General features: G+C 39.3%; 1 protein-coding gene across 1 annotated transcript in view; it reads right to left on the bottom strand.

Annotated features, from left to right (window-relative positions):
- Positions 1-1287: 1287 nt before the first annotated feature.
- begain (brain-enriched guanylate kinase-associated) overlaps positions 1288-18886 on the bottom strand; it is a 49842-nt gene continuing 32243 nt past the window's right edge. The window contains exons 5-7 of the mRNA XM_030719263.1: positions 9546-9653; positions 7494-7577; positions 1288-4161 (exon numbers count right to left, since the gene is read on the bottom strand). Of these exons, the coding sequence (XP_030575123.1) occupies positions 2620-4161; positions 7494-7577; positions 9546-9653 (1734 nt within the window). The 3' untranslated portion in view covers positions 1288-2619. The remainder of the gene's footprint in view (positions 4162-7493; positions 7578-9545; positions 9654-18886) is intronic.

Raw genomic sequence — 18886 nt, 5'->3', positions numbered from 1 at the left:
GTGAGAGACGCATAGCTTTCAAAAATAAAATCTGTCCATGATGATTCGAGGGCAAAGTTGAGCTTCTGTAAATTACCTTCTCTCTAGCGCTGTTCCTCTCAGCTCTGCAGAGCTACACAGACGGTGAGAAATCCTGGGGTGCATAGATGTTGGAGCACTGTCATTTTGTGCATTTTTTTTATACTGGAATAGCAGATGGTAGTATGATTGTTGGGCAGCAGGACAATCTCTCTGCAGCTGTTTATTTAACATAAGGCAGTGTCTTTCTATGTACATGTATGTATATACACAAGATTCATCTATTTCACAGTGTTTACTGAGCATGCTGGTTGAAAACAACACACCAACTGTACATATTTGTCTTTAGTCACTCTTTGCTACCTTTTCAGTGCACTTACCTAGCCACCGTTTTTGTGCATATGCTGCCGAACTTCCATCTGGCCCGGACAATTTTCCAGTTCATTCTCTCCTTAAAAGTAGTAGAACCAACAGCTTTGTTTTGTTTTGTGTATCTAGTGCCAAAAGTGTGAAAAGTTATGTCAGTAGAAATTTGGCTGTCAACAAGGTCCAGTGATGACCACCACTGAAAATTGTGTCTCATATGAGAGCAGACATAATCTTTCTCCAAAAACTTGCTCTGTCTATGTATCTATATTATCTGACAGGAAGAACATATGCTGTAACATTAGTGCATACATACAGAAACAATGCGGCAGATATACAGTATGTACTCAGTTGTTAGATGCTGTAAAGGAGACCTTTCTGTCCACTGGACTGGATTAAGGCAATTTCACAAGTGTCCTGGTTTTATGGTAACTGCTGTGCCGTATGACTGCTGATTTTATTGTCTTATTTTTGAACAAATATAAAAATCCAGCTGGATAAAATTAAAAATCCTGTACCATATACCTACTGTTTTGCTGAACTTATAGTACTGTGCAAAAGTCTCAAGTCAACCCTCATTTCTTTGCTAGGAAACAGGTGCAGTGTTTTATGTAAATGTGCAAACATAAGGCAAAAACAGAGTTTATGCAATTCAAATGAGCTTGAAAGTTGATTTTTGGCATGACCACCTTTATTCTTGAACTTAGCCTGAACTCTCTTAGGCACCTTGTAATTTCTTTAAGTCTTCATGAATAGTTCTCTAGGCTTCTTGAAGGACATTCAAAGCTCTTCTTTGGATGTTGGCTGCCTTTTGTTTTGTTCTCTGTCAAGAAGATCACACACTGCTTCAATAATGTTGAGGTCCAGGCTCTGGGGATCCAGTCCATGATTGATAGTGTTCCATTGAGTGTTTTTCTATTCATATATGCTTTTACTGCATTGGCAGTGTGTTTGGGAGCATTGTTCTGCTGAAAAATGAAGCTATTGCCTAGCAGATGTTTTCCATATGGTATTGTATGGTGAACCAAAGTCTGAATGTAGTTTTCTATGTTCAAAATTCCATCAGTTTTGACAAGAGAGACAACACCACTGGCTGAAATCCAGCCCAAAATCATGACAGAGCCTCCACCATGTTTTACAGATGGCTCTACCTCTCTCTGTATCTTTCTGATTAAGTCAGGTGCAAGGAATGGACTGAAAATGAGTGAAAAAGCAGCCAATGTCCAAAGAAAAACTTAGAAAGACCTTCAGAAAGCCTGGAGTGCTATTACTCAAGACTGCTTTTAAAAAATTACAAGAGGTCTGGCTCCTTGAAAGAAAAATATAAAATAATGAGGGGTAGTTCAAGACTTTTGCACAATACTGTATATCTGTGCAGTAACTTTTACTGAATGGCTACTTTATTATATTTGTATATTTCATCTAATAATAATAATTCTATATATTTTTAAGTATAATGGCATATTTTATAGCTGATAAATTAGGTAATTTAGATTTATTATTAAGAAGTGTGGAATTATTCTATTAACTATAGAAATCTTGCTATTAAATATTATATGGATTTTAAATTAAATACATATTTTTTTAAATCTCTTGTTTAGCCAGTTGGAGAATGTTCTTTTCTCGTAAGGGGTGCTTACAAATAATGTCTCTTCGAAAAACGTTTTAGCTGGAAATGTGTTTTTCCATCTTATTTATATGCATTATACAACATGCATTTGTGTGAGAGAAAATAGAGGATGGGTAAATCATTTTAACAGTTTGCAGTCAGCGCAGCCCCAAAAACATAATGGATAACCTCTCTCAAACATGCAGAATTAAGTCACCTCATTGCACACACTTCAGTGTCCATTTTCAGTACTGTATATATTAGAGCAAGCATTAATGATCTTCTGCTGGTTTTACTAACGGTACTTAAAACAGAAAAAAAAGAGCAAATAGCACAGTATCTTCATGTTGAGTGTGGTTTTATCCTGGTGGCTCTAAATATCATTATCACTTAAACAAAAACTTATTGAGTAGCTTGTCTCAGGTAGATACACTGAATTACAATAGAGAAAAAAGTTGCAGACTGTGTGAAACGTGCCGTGGCTAAGATACATAAAACAACAACATCGGAACACCCCATCACACCAAGTAAGTGTTTGCTGCAGGGAGACATACAGAACAGTACAGAAAGTTAGGACTCATTATTATTATCATCATCATGCATAAAATAAAAATCTTTTTCTCCACTCAGTTCAGCAGCGTACCGTATAGCTGTGCCTTGGTCAAACTGTCCTTTCTCGTCAGTCCCGTACTGCCAAATTTTTGGTATCTTGGAGAGGTCTTCTTTGGGAGTGCGGGGCCGATGCTGAGAGCAGAACTGGAGCTCGGGCGAGGCCGGACGCTCGGTCTGGGGCTGGGGTAGTGTTGAAGACTTGAAGCTTCAAGCGAGCTTTGGTGTAAGGAATCAGCTGAGCTGTCTGCACTCAGATTCACGTAGTCCTTCTTTGTGCTGCTTGCCACTGTCACTCCCCCGCTGCTCTCCTTTTCTTTAGAGCTCCCTGAGAGGAACAGACTGCATTCAGAGTCCTGACTGTCATCCTTGGCTCTATACAGCATAGAAGTTTTCTCCTGCTTGCGATGATCCTTATGCTTGGGACTGCGGCTGGGAGAAGAAGAACTCATGGGAAAACACTGCTCCAGCACCCGACTGTGGAAGACACCATCTCCTTCTTGGAAGCTGCTGTAGAGAGACCCTTTGACTTTACTGGAGGGGCCCATTGCAAAGTGGCGTTCAGAGAAGCTGTAAGGAGAGCCCCGCCCTGTAATGTTGCGATAAGAAGATGAGAATGTGTTGATGTCTTCTACGCTGAGCTGTCTCCAGCGGCTGCTCAGGTCATCCTCAGACACCTGGACATCACCCTGGCTGTCAAGAGTTCCTCCATGAGCCTGGCCAAGTCCAATTGCGGATCCCATGCTGTGAGAGGAAGCCAGACGAGGAGTGCTGGAATGGTATGGTTCACTGAAGCATGACGCGGTCCTTGTGTACGCCGGTGAGGCACCCTTTTGGGGGCTCCTTTGGGTCACCATGTGCTGGATACTGTGGGACTTTGAGAAGCTTGATCTGTCTTTATCATAAGAGGAAATGCTTTTGCGCTCATAGTCCCCGCTGCCACCTTCTCTCCAGTCCATATAGAGACCCTGATGGGAAGAGGATAAGGTGCTGCTCCCAGTGCGCTCACACCCTCCACTAACTCCTCCCTTCTCATCTGATGCAAGGCTAAAACTGGAGTAGGAACTGGAAACTGGGAGACTACCAGTACCGAACTCATCATGGTGGTGGAAGGAGGATGGGGGTTCATGGTGGGAGAAACTTCCAGAGTGGAAAGCATCTTCATCAGGGTTGCTGTCAACAGAGTTCTGGGCATGAAGCTGAAGCAGGCCGGTGCCGTGGAGGTCAACGCTTTGTCTACGCTCTGTGTCTTGCCATCGTTCAGGGCAATAGAGTGCTGTGTCGCTGCAGTACAGGTCAGATGTCTTATAAGAAAGGCGTCGGTTCAGATGATCAGTGCTCCCTGTTCCTGTCAGAAAGTCTCCATCTGGCATCTGCGGGCTGGATGAACGTGTTACAGGGCAGCTGCTCCCAGGCTCGGGCTTTTCCAAGACCTTGGCAATTATGGCTGTGGGGACTGCATCAGGATAATTTGAGTGACACATTGCCATGGTGACTCCACTAGTCTGATTATGTTTTTCCACGAGGGAACTGATGCGTTCCTGGAAATCCAGTGGCAGCTGAGACATTGAAGACAAATAAAGACAGAGACAAAATAAGCTGGATAAAGATATTATATTAAAATAAAAAACAACAACAAATGTTTTTCTAAAAATGCAACAGTTGCTGAGTTGATATCCAGCAAAGCTCTATAGAAATGGAAAAATTTGGAGCTATGTCTGTGTAGGTTCTCAGTCATCCAGGACATGGTAGTGTTGAGTGCTTAAAAGAAGGCAGCTGGACCTCTTTAGCTTCATGAAGACATTTCACCTCTCATCCAAGAGGCTTCTTCAGTCCTAAAACAACTGGTGGAGAGTCCCAAGTATTTAACCACTAGTGGGGGCTGTCCTCTTGGAAGTGGACCTGAGGGTCATTGACCCACTATTCACCATGCGAGCCATCACATGAGCCAAGTTGTGAAAAAAATCGGCTTATGTAGTACCAGGGTCAGTTGTTTTAGGGTCTTTACCCACAATACAAAGCGCCTTGAGGCGACAGTTTGTTGTGATTTGGCGCTATATAAATAAAATTGAATTGAATTGAACTGAAGAAGCCTCTTGGATGAGAGGTGAAATGTCTTCACGAACCTAAAGAAGTCGTGTTGGAATGAGATGCCCTGGTCTGATCTGAATACCTCTCCTGTTTCCTCAAGGGAAACACTACCTTTAATTACTTGCTAAACAACAGTTCATTTAGTTATTTGTTAAAACTTACAACTTAAATATACATACATATACAAATATTTCTTCTTTCCTAATGTTCCTTGTCCTGCGTTCTCCCATCTGTTTCTCAGTCTGCCTTCTTTCTCCTCTTCTTGCTGTCTCTCTCTCACACAGACAGACACATAATCTCTTTGATTGGCTCCAGTTTGAGAAAAATGTTCCTGTCAATTACAGACTGGCTCTTTGTGCCTATTAAAGCTGGTCAGGGTCAGCAGGAACTGTTCCCGACACGCTGAGCTCTCTTTCTTCTCATCCCTTTCTTTATCCTTTCATCTTTCTCCTCTTGCTCCATTGCCTTCTCAACCAAAAGGCTTTCATTCCCCCATCTCTCTTATTCTTTTTTTTTTCTCCATTTTAGTGTGTCTTTTTTTTCCTTCTGTCTACCATCAAACAATATCAGTTCCACAGGGAATGGCTTAGATTCAAATTAAACCAGTTCTCTGGGTCTCCAGCTGGGTATCAGGAAAAAATAGATAAAATACTGACTAGGCTTTGTTAAGAAATAGAAGCTCGCCCCGGCATAAAATAACCTGCATCTTTTAAGTCAGAACTATTTTTAGCAGCTGTTGCCTCTCCCAGAGGGAACAGAGATGGAAAGTAGGTGAGGCTGTGGGGGAGAGCGCAAGATAATATACAGTGTGTGCTCCAAGTAAGCCAGCTCAGCATTAGCTACTATCTGAGGTAGATCTTAATTAACAGTCACATAGTTCTGCAATGTTAAGCCACGTGACAGCGCACACATCTCCAGATCTTCTTTCATTTATAACAATAAGTGCATTAATAGCATACCGTGAAGCTGAATAGTTAAAGGACTCTAGAAATTCATACCCTGTTCCTAAACTCCACATTTCCTGCTCCACATTTGAAAAATATATCATGTTTTGGAAACTTTATTTAAATATCAAATGAGATGTTAGATTTCCTAGCAATAAGACATACTCCTGAGTTTATTTTGTTAATCTCTCTACACCTGTTTTATTTATATATATATAGTTTAAAATGGTGATGTGGCAGATTTACAGCAGTTAGCAGTAATTTTTCAATAGTGCTTCAGTTTCACTTCATAAACTTAAGCCTGTCTCTTTTTTCTTCTCCGTGAAAATGGATTTTGTCAGTTCAAAAAGAAAATGTTGCTAACAGATTTTGACACGTGTAGCAAGCTAGAATGTCCCAATACTTGGCTGACAAAATCCACCACCAGATGACTTTTTATTGTTTCCAATCAACTAAAATCAAAAGACATGTACATTGGACCCTAAATATGAACAGTGGCTATAATGGTTCAAGACTGAGGCTAATGCTACATGCTCCAGTCACAAAGGAAACATCTTCTCCAGCTGATGACATTTAGAAAAAGAATGACACTTAAAGAGAAGGCAATGCTTGTGGATTAAAGTGTAATATAATGCAGTATAGTATTGTTTGTAATAATGCATGTAATAATAATGTACTTCTCTCAACAGTAATTTCTAGATGATTCATATGTTTTCCATAGAAACATATAGTTGCATATTTAAGTTTAACAGTCATATCTGAATCAGTTTTCTGACAGCTATAAGCAATTAGTGTGTTTGGATTGTGGCCACAGTGCTATGTTCAGCAGAGGTAACCTGAGCTCGCTATTAGCAAGTTCACTTTACTTCAATTACCTGCCCTAAAGTCCTAAATGTGTTTGTTTAAATAAAAGCATAAAACATCCTCTCTTCAGCGTTTTAACAAGCGGAATTCATTATTGCTCTATTTCAATTATATCAATGGATTTGTAGTGATGCAAATAGTCAAATGTGTCTGTATGCAGTGCTTCAGTTAATTATCAGCCCAGTTCTAGGGCTTTTTTTTCCTTTTCTTTTGTGCATCAGGTATCATCACAAGCCAGCCTTTCATACATTTATTATGCACAGCTAAGATGCGCACAGATGGTACTTCAGACAGCAGACCTACATCCATCTGAATGGAGGAGCCATGAACGCTGTGGCTCCATCTTATTGTGAAAACCACTCAAAGAAGGCTTTTAATGGTACGCCAACACAATGTGGTAAACTCTTCTTCATTACAAGAATAATGCATCAAAAATTTCATCTTTATTAGTGTGCTACGCGTCCACATAGTTGATGTAGTTATGCTTCAGGGTTGTACGCTGGATTTAAGTAATAATGAGCTGATGAGTCCAGGGTCCAAACAGTGTTTGTTCTAAATTTCTTGAAAATGTTTGAATGTATTAAACCATTATTATTTTTCTCAGAATTATATTTCTAAAAGAAAGGTGTAAATGATGCTTGAAAGCATTCTCCAAAGTAAATTTTGGTTGCGATGTGGGAGTCAAAGCAGGAGCATTTTGTACAACATATCTCCAATAAAAAATTTAAACCCAAACCATATTTAATAATAGATACTCAAGACCAAGCTATGTTATTTTATTAATACACTTCAATAATAAAGTTCTTAAACACCACAATTTCCAGCCCCTCTTTTGGACCGATCTTTTTTGGAATGTAATTTAACCAAAGCAGACAGCTATGCTTAAATGGTCTTCACTTGATTTTAAAGCTAAAGTCAGCTGAGCTTTTTACTGCAGCAGAAACCTAAGCCCGCACTGATGCAGCTGTAGCAGGCAGTGGTGGTGAGCTCACCTCAGACATCTTGTGTGCTCTGTAGTGAGACTTGGAGCACTGCAGCAGCTGAGCTGCCAGATTGCAGTCTTTCCTGTACAAGTCCTGAAAAAGGCAGAAAGATTATTACCATTCGCTTATCACACATATATGTATTTTCTTGGCATCCTGATGCTTCAAGCATGTTGTGACTGAGGATTGTTAGGGTGTTATGAGTTTAAACCATCCCTCAGAAAAAGCTGTAACACTTTAGATTACAGCCATCTAAATTGTGCTTCATAATTATTGGGGATGTCTGGGGGGAGATATCAGACACTGGAAAATATGGAACAATACAACTGAAAATTAAAATGTATATATTTACGAGTTAATATAATTGTTTCTTGGTGATATGATTTCTTTTTTTTTTTTTAGCAGGATCTTTATACAGGCAAACTTTTTTCATTCACGGTATATTGTCTATCTGTCTTGTGCAGACTGTGCTAATTTTATTAGAGTTGTCTGAAACAGCACATTAACTTATCTGCACCTTCCAGCCAAGGAACCAAGTGCAGCGTTATTTATCTCTTTACCCATGCTTTCTTTCTGCAGTGGATGGCTATTAGATTTTTTTACTTAAATTTCACAGCACTGTGAAGGCAGTCTACTGGCACAACAGATGCTTGGTTTTATTGTTTTCTGTATTTACTGTGTATGCATGTGTTATTGTGGGTGCTTAACCGGTTTAGATGACTTTCTGTTCCTCGCCCTCCTGCGTTAAACCCATCCACTTATAAAGGTCAGTTCATGCTGCACTGTAGCCTTCCTGTTTCTCTTTAATAGCACAACCCTGACATTTTTCCCCATAACATCAAAGCCCTCTCTTTGACAGTTTCAACTCCCCTACCAGTTAACAGTGTCTGCTCTTTGAATCAATTTTTTTTTTTCCATTTTGCTGAAAAAGGAACATTTGAACTCGATGTAGTTTTTTCAGGACAGTTCAAATAGACCTTTGAGACCTTGGTGATATCTTAGTTAATATGTGCTGTGTGGTGTGTCCGTCTTGGGAATGCCAGCCAACAGCTTTATTGTTCCAGCTGGTGATGAGATGCCACTTTTTGAGGTCTTACAATCAGTAAGAACTCCATTTTTGCCTTATATACTGGATTTCCATCTGTGTTTGCACACACTTCAATAAAATGCTTCACCCTTTTCCCATTTTTCTGGCAAAATATAAAGAAATGAGGGGTGATTCAAAACTTTTGCTCAGTACTGTAGATTAAATGGGTTAATTAGTTAACTGTAAAACAAATACACTTCTTTTATTTTATTTCTTTGTGTTCTAAGCAGAAAATTCAGTTGTTGAAATCCAGAGGAAATGTCTGCCTCACTTCTGGCACTGGTGAGACAAATTCTGAAACCCACTCAAAATGAACCTTGCCTCCAATCACCTCTGCCGGATCTGAGGGGGGATTGTCAAAATGCTCTATAGCTCAGAAGTGCTAAAAATTGCCATAGAGCAGTGAGAGAAAATCTAACTCAGCCTAGAGCCCCCACAAGGAAAACCAGTAAAATCACTTCAAAGAAAGTGAGGCACCAAATTGCCACATGCCGTTGAGCTCGGGTCCATTCAGCCCTGGATTCAACCTCTGCCAGCCCTGAGGATGCCCATTGATTTCAGTGCTATCACTATGAAACATCCAGTGGCTTAGAGTTAATTCCTCTATCTGCTGTGACACCTTGAAGCACAAATATTGAGGATGTTGCAGAAATACAGTGAGCGTGACTTCCAGTGTGACAAGAGGACGTGTTCTCCTCAGGAAGAGTTGATTTTTAGCCTCCAAAACCAAGTGTTGTTTTGGTGCTAACAAGGCACCAAGCAAGGAAGGAAGGCAGCTGCCCCAGGGCCTGAAATCTTTGTGCCCTGGATTCCCGGGGCTACTGTGCCTACAGGCAAAATATCATTCGGGCATGCCATCATACAGAAAAGTTCAGATATGATCCAAATAACCTTACTTCAGGTATATACCCAATGCTGACAGGGGTGTTATGAGGAGCTTATATTATATAGATGATGTAGCTTTAAGTACTCACGTTGTCCTCTCTGAGTTTATTAATGGTGATCTTCGCCTCCATGAGGTGGTTGTTGAGAACAATGATTTCCCGGCTGAGGGCTCTCTTTTCCTCTTCATGGTGCTGTGACTGCAGTGTAAGAGAAAGAATGGACAAATTAAAAGAGAAACTGGAGGAAAAGAGGGGGGGGGGGGGGGGGGGGGGTGCCCAAGAATGACGGAGTGGATGATAAGATGAGGGGCAGGAAGTAAGGGTTAGAAATATAGAGGATAGAGATAACGAGTAAGATGAGAGAGCCAAAGTTGGGGGAGCAACAGAGGTAAAATAAGATTATAGAGGAACACAAGAAAAATGAAAGGAGGAAAGTCATAAGTCACTATCAGCATGAAGCTGGTGCTAGCACCAGGACTTAATTAAAAGAAGATTACACTTGCCAGAGCTCATATCATATCAATTACTTTGGGAGTAAGAGAAAGAGGCATGGAGGTTTGGGGGTGGGGTGCAAGAAAGACAAATGAAACACTCCATTTTCAGTGATTGCTGTCAAAGAGGTGCAAAATGACCCTGCTGTAGTGACATTTCAACTCCACTAACAGCAGAGTTTAATGATGGCTTCTCCATCTCTCTGTCTGTCCAGTTATCTCAACAGTTGTTGGCCACTCAATCCTGCAGTTTGCCACAGATATTACCCCTAATGATTTTGGTGGCCTGATCTCTCATCTAATGTCATCAGGATGAAAATTTTTTGCTTGTACACATAAAATGTAAAAATTGGAAACAGTTACTTCTTGTTAACTTGGCAGTGTGACTTCATTCTTTGTTGCAGCCCGCAAACCAGTCCTAACAATGCCATGGCTTTTTATGCATCTTTTTGACCTATGTGAGAGTATTGTGGAATCCGCTTCTTTAGCTTTAAGAACAACAGATGAGCAAATTCAATCTGCAGTTGAAAACTATGTGATGAACTTTAAAGCCCCGCAAAGTGTAACTAAATGGATCTCATAACGGACGGTCAAGTCCGACTTGTGCTTTCCAGCATGGCATGTAATTGACATTGCAGCCTCTAGGGGCCAGTATAGGGTTCTGTTGGCTAAGAAATCATGTTTTGGTTTTCTTATTCTCTGTCACACTGGCACACATAGACAAAGTTGTAACTGTGAAACCTGTCACACAGTACCAGCTGTCAAACGATACACTCACTCAGCCTCCCACCCTTTTTCCTTTCTAATCTATGAATGGCGGTGATTGTTTTGAAATACAGGGGTGCAGAGCCAATCTAATAGGTGGCAATTACTGTCAGTTTAAGCAATAGAGCAGCATTGATATTCAAATCCAATTCTGTTACGGACTCATTAATCAGCTGTCGAGACATGCAGCTCCCTGCTGGTCTTTCTCCAGCTCATTACTCTTGACTCCAGCTTGTTTTCACTATGCAGATGACCACATTAGGTACATTTTTAAGCTCGGCTATATAATTTGTCGCTTTTCTTTCTTTGTTAACTTGATATTGTGTTGGCTCAAAGACAGTCTTTTGCTCAGGCATTAATATGACTAGTAATGTAGTTTTACACATCATTGCTTTTGGTCTTGTGCCTTTTAAAAACGATTCAGGACTTTTAAAAACCCATCTGTGTCTTTTGACACTTTATGGCTTATGAATTTGAATGGAGAAAAGACTACATATATTTAGGTACTGTATTGTAACAGATGATTTACGAGAAATTGATCCATTCATCCATTTACTCTTTTGCTATTTTACGGCATACAACGCAACATTAGTAATAACCTGAAGCTGTGTTTGTGTACACCCAGTAAAAGGTCTAACATTTACTCTGCTATAAGTTTGTTTTAGATTTCACCAACTACTAGTGCCTAACTGTATCTGTACACCCTGTCCTGTTGTGTGTTGGGCATGTAGAGTAGAAGGGGTTTTATCAGAGGCCTATTCATTGAATACAGCTGCCTAATGCATTTGTAAATTATGATGATTAGAGCAGCAAAGTAGAGCCAAAAGGCACTAAACACTCTGTATAACTGCGGGAAGCTGTATAGTTAAGTGATAATTCTGTGTGTGTGTTCATCACTTGAACGACCCTTGTACATCAGTTATTTGATTCAGTGTTAGTACAGAAATATTGATTAGCGCATCTTTGAAACCTGTCTAATCGATCCACCGGAGGCTTGAGTGTATCTGCGCTGTGACAAATGTTGTAATAAAGTGTAGAAAATAATGAATCAGTGCAGCTTTAATGTTAGTTAGAATTCAAACCTGTTTTAGTTCCTGTATATAAGAGAAAAGAGGAGCAACATGGTCGGTTTCATAAATACCAAAAGGCAGCTGTAATTTACGATTCTTTTAAATGATCCTTGAATCTTCTCCTGCTTTTTTTTTTAACACAAATTTACAGGATGGGTGCAGAGTCTACTTATAGACAAAAGAGAGAGAGAGGGCATTCTTAAGTGTGTTGATTTAATGAATACTGATCTTGTGCTGTATTTTAGAAAGAAGAGGAAAAGTGTTTTTTATTCACAGGGTTTCAGCTGTGCACGCTGATTTTTGCTATCTCCACCAGTCACTCTGTGTTGGATACACATGGTGTTCTTATCTGTTGGTGCCACACAAATAAGGGAACAGCATCAAGCGAACTTAATATGCAAATTTTGACAATCATATCTTAAAGAGATTGAGCCAGTGGAATAGGGGAGCTATTGTTTCCCATTCTATTGCAGCACAGAGAATGAAAGACTCTCTTTTTGTATTTTGATTTTAAATATTCTTTAAATATTTAACGTTTCTTCTAATTACTCAGGGGAATTGGTGACCATTAGTGACCAAGTTTAAGGCTTTGTTCAAATGTCATCTTAAATAATTCTGCTAACAAAGTTATCTACTTTCTCAGTCGGATATGTCATAGAACAAATCAAAAACAAAACTTACAGGGCATGTTTCAATTATTGATCAGGTGAATTGAGTGTGCAGTGTATAAAATGAGGAAAAAGTGTTTTTTCTAAGACACCCCAGTTTGTTTTATGTATTCTGCTGGAGATTCTGTCTCTTCACTGGGCAACAAATGAAGCCTGAGTCCCATGAGATGCAATTACCGAGGACTTCAGTTCACAGAGGAGAGCAGAAAACGCTGCTCCATTTTAAATACATCCTTATTTTAAGAGGGAAAAGAAAAGAAACAAAGTAGATTTCTAACCTCATTAAAGAGGATTTTCAAATCAAGACACCAAAGATAACTACCACCCTGCTGAAAGCAGATTCTCATTGTAGCGAACACTTATCAGGAAGAAGGAGACCTAAAGAGTTGTTCAATGGACACAATTAAGACAGAGAAAAATCGCTGGGTGACCCAAATTGATTATGTCAAGATGAACACACCATGTCAAACAAACTATATTTATAGGAGAAAATAAGCCTCAGTTTCAGTCAGCATTTCTAAGACACGGAGTTATTTTTTAAATTGTTTCATGTACAGCTGAAAAAGCACCTGGCTTGGCATATGCAGGTAATCCATCATGATCCAAATTTACTTGACTATATTTTGGAAGTGTTCCAGGTGATGCAAGGGGGATTTGTGGGCAACACTGCTGGGAAATCAAACCTTATCTACTGTCAGAAAATACAATGAACACAGCAAGACTAAAAATCCATCCATGCAATTACTTCCGCTTATCCGATTCAGGGTTGTGGGGGGGCTGGAACCCAGACAGCCATTCATGCTCACATTCGTACCTATAGCCATTTCAGAATCACCAATTAACCTAATGTGCATCTCTTTGGACTGTGGGAAGAAGCCAGTGTACCAGGAAAGAACATGCAGACTCCACACGGAAGGGCCACAGCCAGCCGGTATGGTGAATACAGGACATTCTTACTGTGAGGTGACAGTGGTAACCATTGTGTGGCCCAATAAGACTAAAAATGTACTGTAAAATACTTTAAAAATTCAGTAACTGCATCCTGAAGCTGTGTCTGTTGAAAAACAGGTGTTTTTAAATGATGGAGCTCTGTTTCACAGATAAATGAGCTTTATCAGGCTTTGGCTACACAACAACTACTTGCAGATCAGTTCTAGTTTAAATTTTAGTTTTCACCCTGAATTAGATAAGCAGAAGGAAATTAATGATAGATGGATTTTTGGTTTTTTTGGTCTTTGTTGGCAACAAAAATATAGATAATGCAGTTGATTACTTTTAAAAATATGCTTGATAATTATTATAACTAAGCAAGAACGCATGTAAGGTAACTCTGCAAGTCTAATGTCAGAATGCGAGGTTTGTGTAAAACTCTATTCTTGCTGCTTTTCTGCTCCACACTCAGTAGTAAATAGTGACATGCATCAAAACTGTCTGGTTTCACTTTGATGCTGCTCCCCTATGTGTATTTTGCATATTTCATCCAAGAGTTATGATTAATGGCTGTAGTGTTAATGGCACTAATTAGTGCTCTACACAGACAGAGCACGGTTCTGCTCCCTGACGGGCATAGAGTAACCCATACTCTATGCCCGTCTATGCCCGTATAACACACAGACATGGCAGGCTTTCTCACCACCGGGGCTATTATTCATCTGGCTCCTTTTACATTACCAAAAAAAACCCCCCAAAAACCCCTCTCTGATTTAGGCTTCTGTATCCACTGATTTTTAATCAAACAACATGAATATGTTACAAGAGGTCAGACTGAACACCTTTAGAAAGGTTTTACTCACTTCACACCATGAAGCACAGAAAACAGACACTCTTTACACTAATTTTAACTTTTCTAATATAATGTTTAGCTTGCTAACTATTAATTACATGACACTTCACAGTCATGTTTCCTCCAGCAGATTTCTGCTAACTCTTGTCATGATGTTGATTAGTTATGGAATTTAGCACAAAGTTTATTGCAGGAAAAAACTGCAAGGAGAATTATTTAAAAGTCAGCACTGACAAAGTAGAATGTGCTGCCTGTGGAGATCCCAGAAGAACAAGAAACCATTTGTCAGCAAATAAGTTGGGAGGTGCAGATTGTGAAGTGCTACACATTCACATTAACTGTAAATTGGGCTGGACTGAGTGATAAACTGAGAGCTCAAATGTTGCAGTGGTGGAAGTACGACTAGAATATAATTATTAAACTACTGGCATCAAAATGTATTGTTTTAAGTACCAAAAGTAGGAATACTTAGCATCATGGCCCATTTCTTATTTATGGAGTATATGTATATGTTGGAAGCAGCCATCAGAAGATGGATATTCTCTGGTTATAAAGTGATGGATATCTTCAGCAGCATTACTCAGGTAGGCTGTGGTGTTAAAACAATGCTCTTTTGGTACTAAGAGGCCCAGTATGTGCCAAGAAAATATCCCCCACACCATTACACCACCAGTAACAGCCTACTGGGAGGATATAAGAGAGGATGATCCATGCTTTCATGTTGTTTAGCGCAAATTCTGAAGCTACCATCTGAATGTACGGGCAGAAATTGAGACTCATCAGATCAGGCAGTTTGTTTTCTTACCTTCTGCTGTCAAGTTTTGATGAGCGCGTGCAAATTGTAGCCTCAGTTTCCTGTTCTTAGCTGTCAGAAGTGGCACCTGGTGTGTTCTTGTGCTGCTGTAGCCAATCTACTTCAAGATTTGATGTATTGTGTATTCAGAGATGCATATTGTGGTTGTAATAAGTGGTTATTTGAGTTACTGTTGCCTTTCTGTCAGTCCAAAGCAGGCTATCATTCTCCTCTGACCTCTGGCCTCAACAAGGCATTTTTACCCGGAGAATGGATGCTCATCGGATATTGTCTCTTTTTTTGATCCTTCTCTGTAAACCCTTGAGATGGTAGTGAGGGAATATCCCAGTAGATCACCAGTTTCTGAAATACTCACTTCAACCTGTCTGGCATGACCAACCATGACACATTCAAAGTCACTTAAATCACCTTTCTTCCCTATACTAATCCTCAGCTTGAACTTCAGCAGGTTATCTTGACCATGTCTGCATGCCTAAGTGCATTGAGTTGCTGAGCTGGTTAGATACTTGCATTAACAAGGAGTTGAATAGGTGTACATAATGAAGTGCCTGGTCAGTGTATTTTGTATTATTAATGTAAAATATTTGCCTCTGAGATGTAATGGAGTAGACATATTTATGTCCTGCAGTGAGGTTATAAGCAGCACATTGGTGGAAAGCAATTATGTTTTAATGGTTTTAATTTTATATTACTTATTATTTTTTGTTCTTTTGATTCCCTTCTTTACAGCTTAAGGCTTAATATTTTGTTTTTTGATTGATTATAATAGAATGTGAACATAGTAAGCAGTGGCTTTTTTGTTTATTTATTCATTTAATTCAAACTACAACAGACCCATGTTTTGGGATGACAGTTACAGATGAAGTTCATGTAATCTGTATTAGAAGTAAGACCTCAATTTCCTGTGAGTTTCAGGGCATTTGTCAAAGGAGAAAAAGAGAAGCAAGACTTTCAGAACTGCGGACAGCTCCTTAACAATTCCCACACTATAGTGCAGGATCTCCCAACCAGATAAAAGACAAAGTACTCTACATAAATATTCCATATCATATAAAACAGCCTATTCCGCAGTTATAAGTACATTATTTGAAGTTTACATTTCTTGTAATTATGCTTAGTCTGAATCAGTCTGCAAGTTTTATGTGTTCTAAAGCAGTCTGATGGATATTTTGGGTAACACAGGCAAAGCCTTTCCTGACTAACAATTGTATGCAAATATATATTTTCTGCTTAGACCAGCACTGTCTCAAGGAGTCTCAAAGATTAATTTGAATTCCTACTAAACAGTCTAACAGCAAACCAAGCTATAATTCATCCAATGCTAGTACTGTCAAAGCTATATTTCAGCAAAGTCCTTCTTGATCCATGCTGGGTACACCTATTAAGTACACTTTACCAATGTCATCTCAGCATACTTCTCATCAGTTCTGCCAGGTGTTAATCACTTTGCTTTGCGCTTTATGAATTGGTTTTAGTCATCATTGTTTTTCAGTTGACCTTGCCAGTTCAGGCTTCTCAGAACTTTTAATTATGTGTCTGATTTGATTGGAGCTGCTTTTGTCACTGCCTGCCTGGTCTGTCTTCTACAAAGGAATATATTCCCCCCTTGAGATGCCATTGCATGACATGACATCAAAAGAAATACCAATCCCAACAGGCCCTCTTGCTAAAAAAAAAAAAATTCCCAATACTGTCTCCTGCCATGAAGACCGATTTGCTGCACCAAGGCGCTCTGCTTGAAAGACAATCCCTTTGAAAAGAGTTTCACATGAGCAGAATGCATTGGTGTGTGTGACTGTATGAGAGGAATGATCCATGATGAAAAGACATTGAAGGCTTTTATTCTATTCATGTTAGGCCTGAGACAAAGCAATAACTATTACATTCAAACATCAGCAGTAATAAACTACATATGGTCTGGGAAAGATGCCGGTGTAAGTGGCTATCTACTGAATATACAGCACTGTATTTCATGATTGCTGTGATTTATTACAGTTTTCACATTTCACTGGCCCACCACCATGCATGAGTAAATCCCTATTATCTGCCAAAACCAATAACATTCACTGTAGCCTCTGCTTACTGTAAGTAGTAATAACAAATGTCTTGTTTGGCTTTTTCTACACACCCACAGCCATTCAAAAGATATTAATAGGCCCAAACAAAAGATTACTTTTTTTCCCCTGGAAATTATACTACTGTGCAAAAGTCTTGAGCCACCTCTCAATTCTTTAAATTCTGTTGGGGAAATAATTTATTAAAATGTGCAAGCATACATGGAAATACAGCATATGAGGCAAGAACACAGTTTGTATAACTATAATGAGCTTGAAAGTCAACATTCAGCATGACCATCTTTATTCTTCAACACAGCCTCAACTATTGAATCTTCGACCAAAATCTGCCAGCATTTTTCTGCATTCATAATTCCATCAATTTTAACAAGCTCACTGATACCACTGACTGAAATGCAGCCCTAAACCATGACAGAGCCTCCACCGTCTTTTACAGATGGCTGTAGACACCTGTTGTTGTACCTCTCTGCTGACCTCCTCTGTGCATATTGACAGTGATTTGAACCAAAAATGTGATCCATCACATCACAAGACCTGTTGCCACTGACTTTCAGTCCAGTTCTAGTGTAACTTGGCACAACCCAGCCTTTTCTTCCTACTTTACTTCCTTAAGATGGATGGATCAACTGAAGGGCCAGATGCATCTCTCATGTCCTGTGACAGGTCTTTATTGGATTTCTTTGTATTTCTTAAGGACACTACTTTAAAATATTGTTCATCTGTTGTAGATAATTTTTATGCCTGCCACATCTTCTTTTTGTCCTCCACTTTTCCTAAAGTTTCCACATACTGCACACTGCTCATCATGCCAAGTTTTTGGCTAATAGCTCTTTGGAATCGTCTCATTGGCACAAAAATATTATTTTATTGCTGTCAAATTGTGTTACTGTTGGCATTTTACAATGATTCAACTAAGGAAATTGGAAAATTATCTTGTTGTGACAGGCTGCTAGTAACAAAGTGTCTAAAAATACAATTTTTTTTTCTTTTTTGCTAAGTTGTCTGTTATGTGCACACACAACACTGGTCCCTCAATGGAGTTAGGTGCCTTTTTGAATAAGTCATAGTCCAGCGTTAGATAAACTCTAGGGATTTCCCAGTGGCATGTATGATGTGTCTTTATTGCTATGACAGAAATAATTTCTTGATGAATGATAAGTGAAAATTGTTTCCTGATGCTGACAGCAGAAAGTGACAGTTTGTTTGTTGTTAACCAGCTACTGAATGGACTTTGTAGTAAGAATATTGTTTTCATCTGATGTTTCCCAGGTATATAAAATGAACTTTGAAGCTCAAAATCATGTCAGTAATGCAAACTCTTAAAAAACACCCAGAAAATGTGAATATTACCAAATCCAATACAACTGGATGACATTACTTCATAGACAACTGAAGAATATTTTACAGGATCAAATGTTACATGATCAATCAAACCAGATTGATGTTATAATGAAACTCTAGCAACCTTATAACAATTGTTCCTCTTCAAGTAAAATTGACTAGTTAAGTACAAGATGAAAAGCAGCTGACTACAGAAATACATTTTTATCTCCCTGTTTCATTTTCCAAGGCTCAGTAACCCTGTTGCTACTTCTCTAATAACCTCACAAAATCTTCTATCAGCGAGTACGCTGGGCAGACATGCCCAATAGATCAAACTCCTGATGAGATAACGATCCAGGTTAATCAAGATACTGTAAGCCTGTCATAAGACAGGCCTTACTGTAGCGCTGGCTCATCTTTTGCACTGATTCGGGCTGTTAAG

This window comes from Archocentrus centrarchus, chromosome 22 (genome assembly GCF_007364275.1).
Source record: "Archocentrus centrarchus isolate MPI-CPG fArcCen1 chromosome 22, fArcCen1, whole genome shotgun sequence".
NCBI lineage: Eukaryota > Metazoa > Chordata > Actinopteri > Cichliformes > Cichlidae > Archocentrus > Archocentrus centrarchus.
The sequence above is the reverse complement of the archived record's forward strand: the minus strand, read 5'-3'. Positions and strand labels throughout refer to the sequence as shown.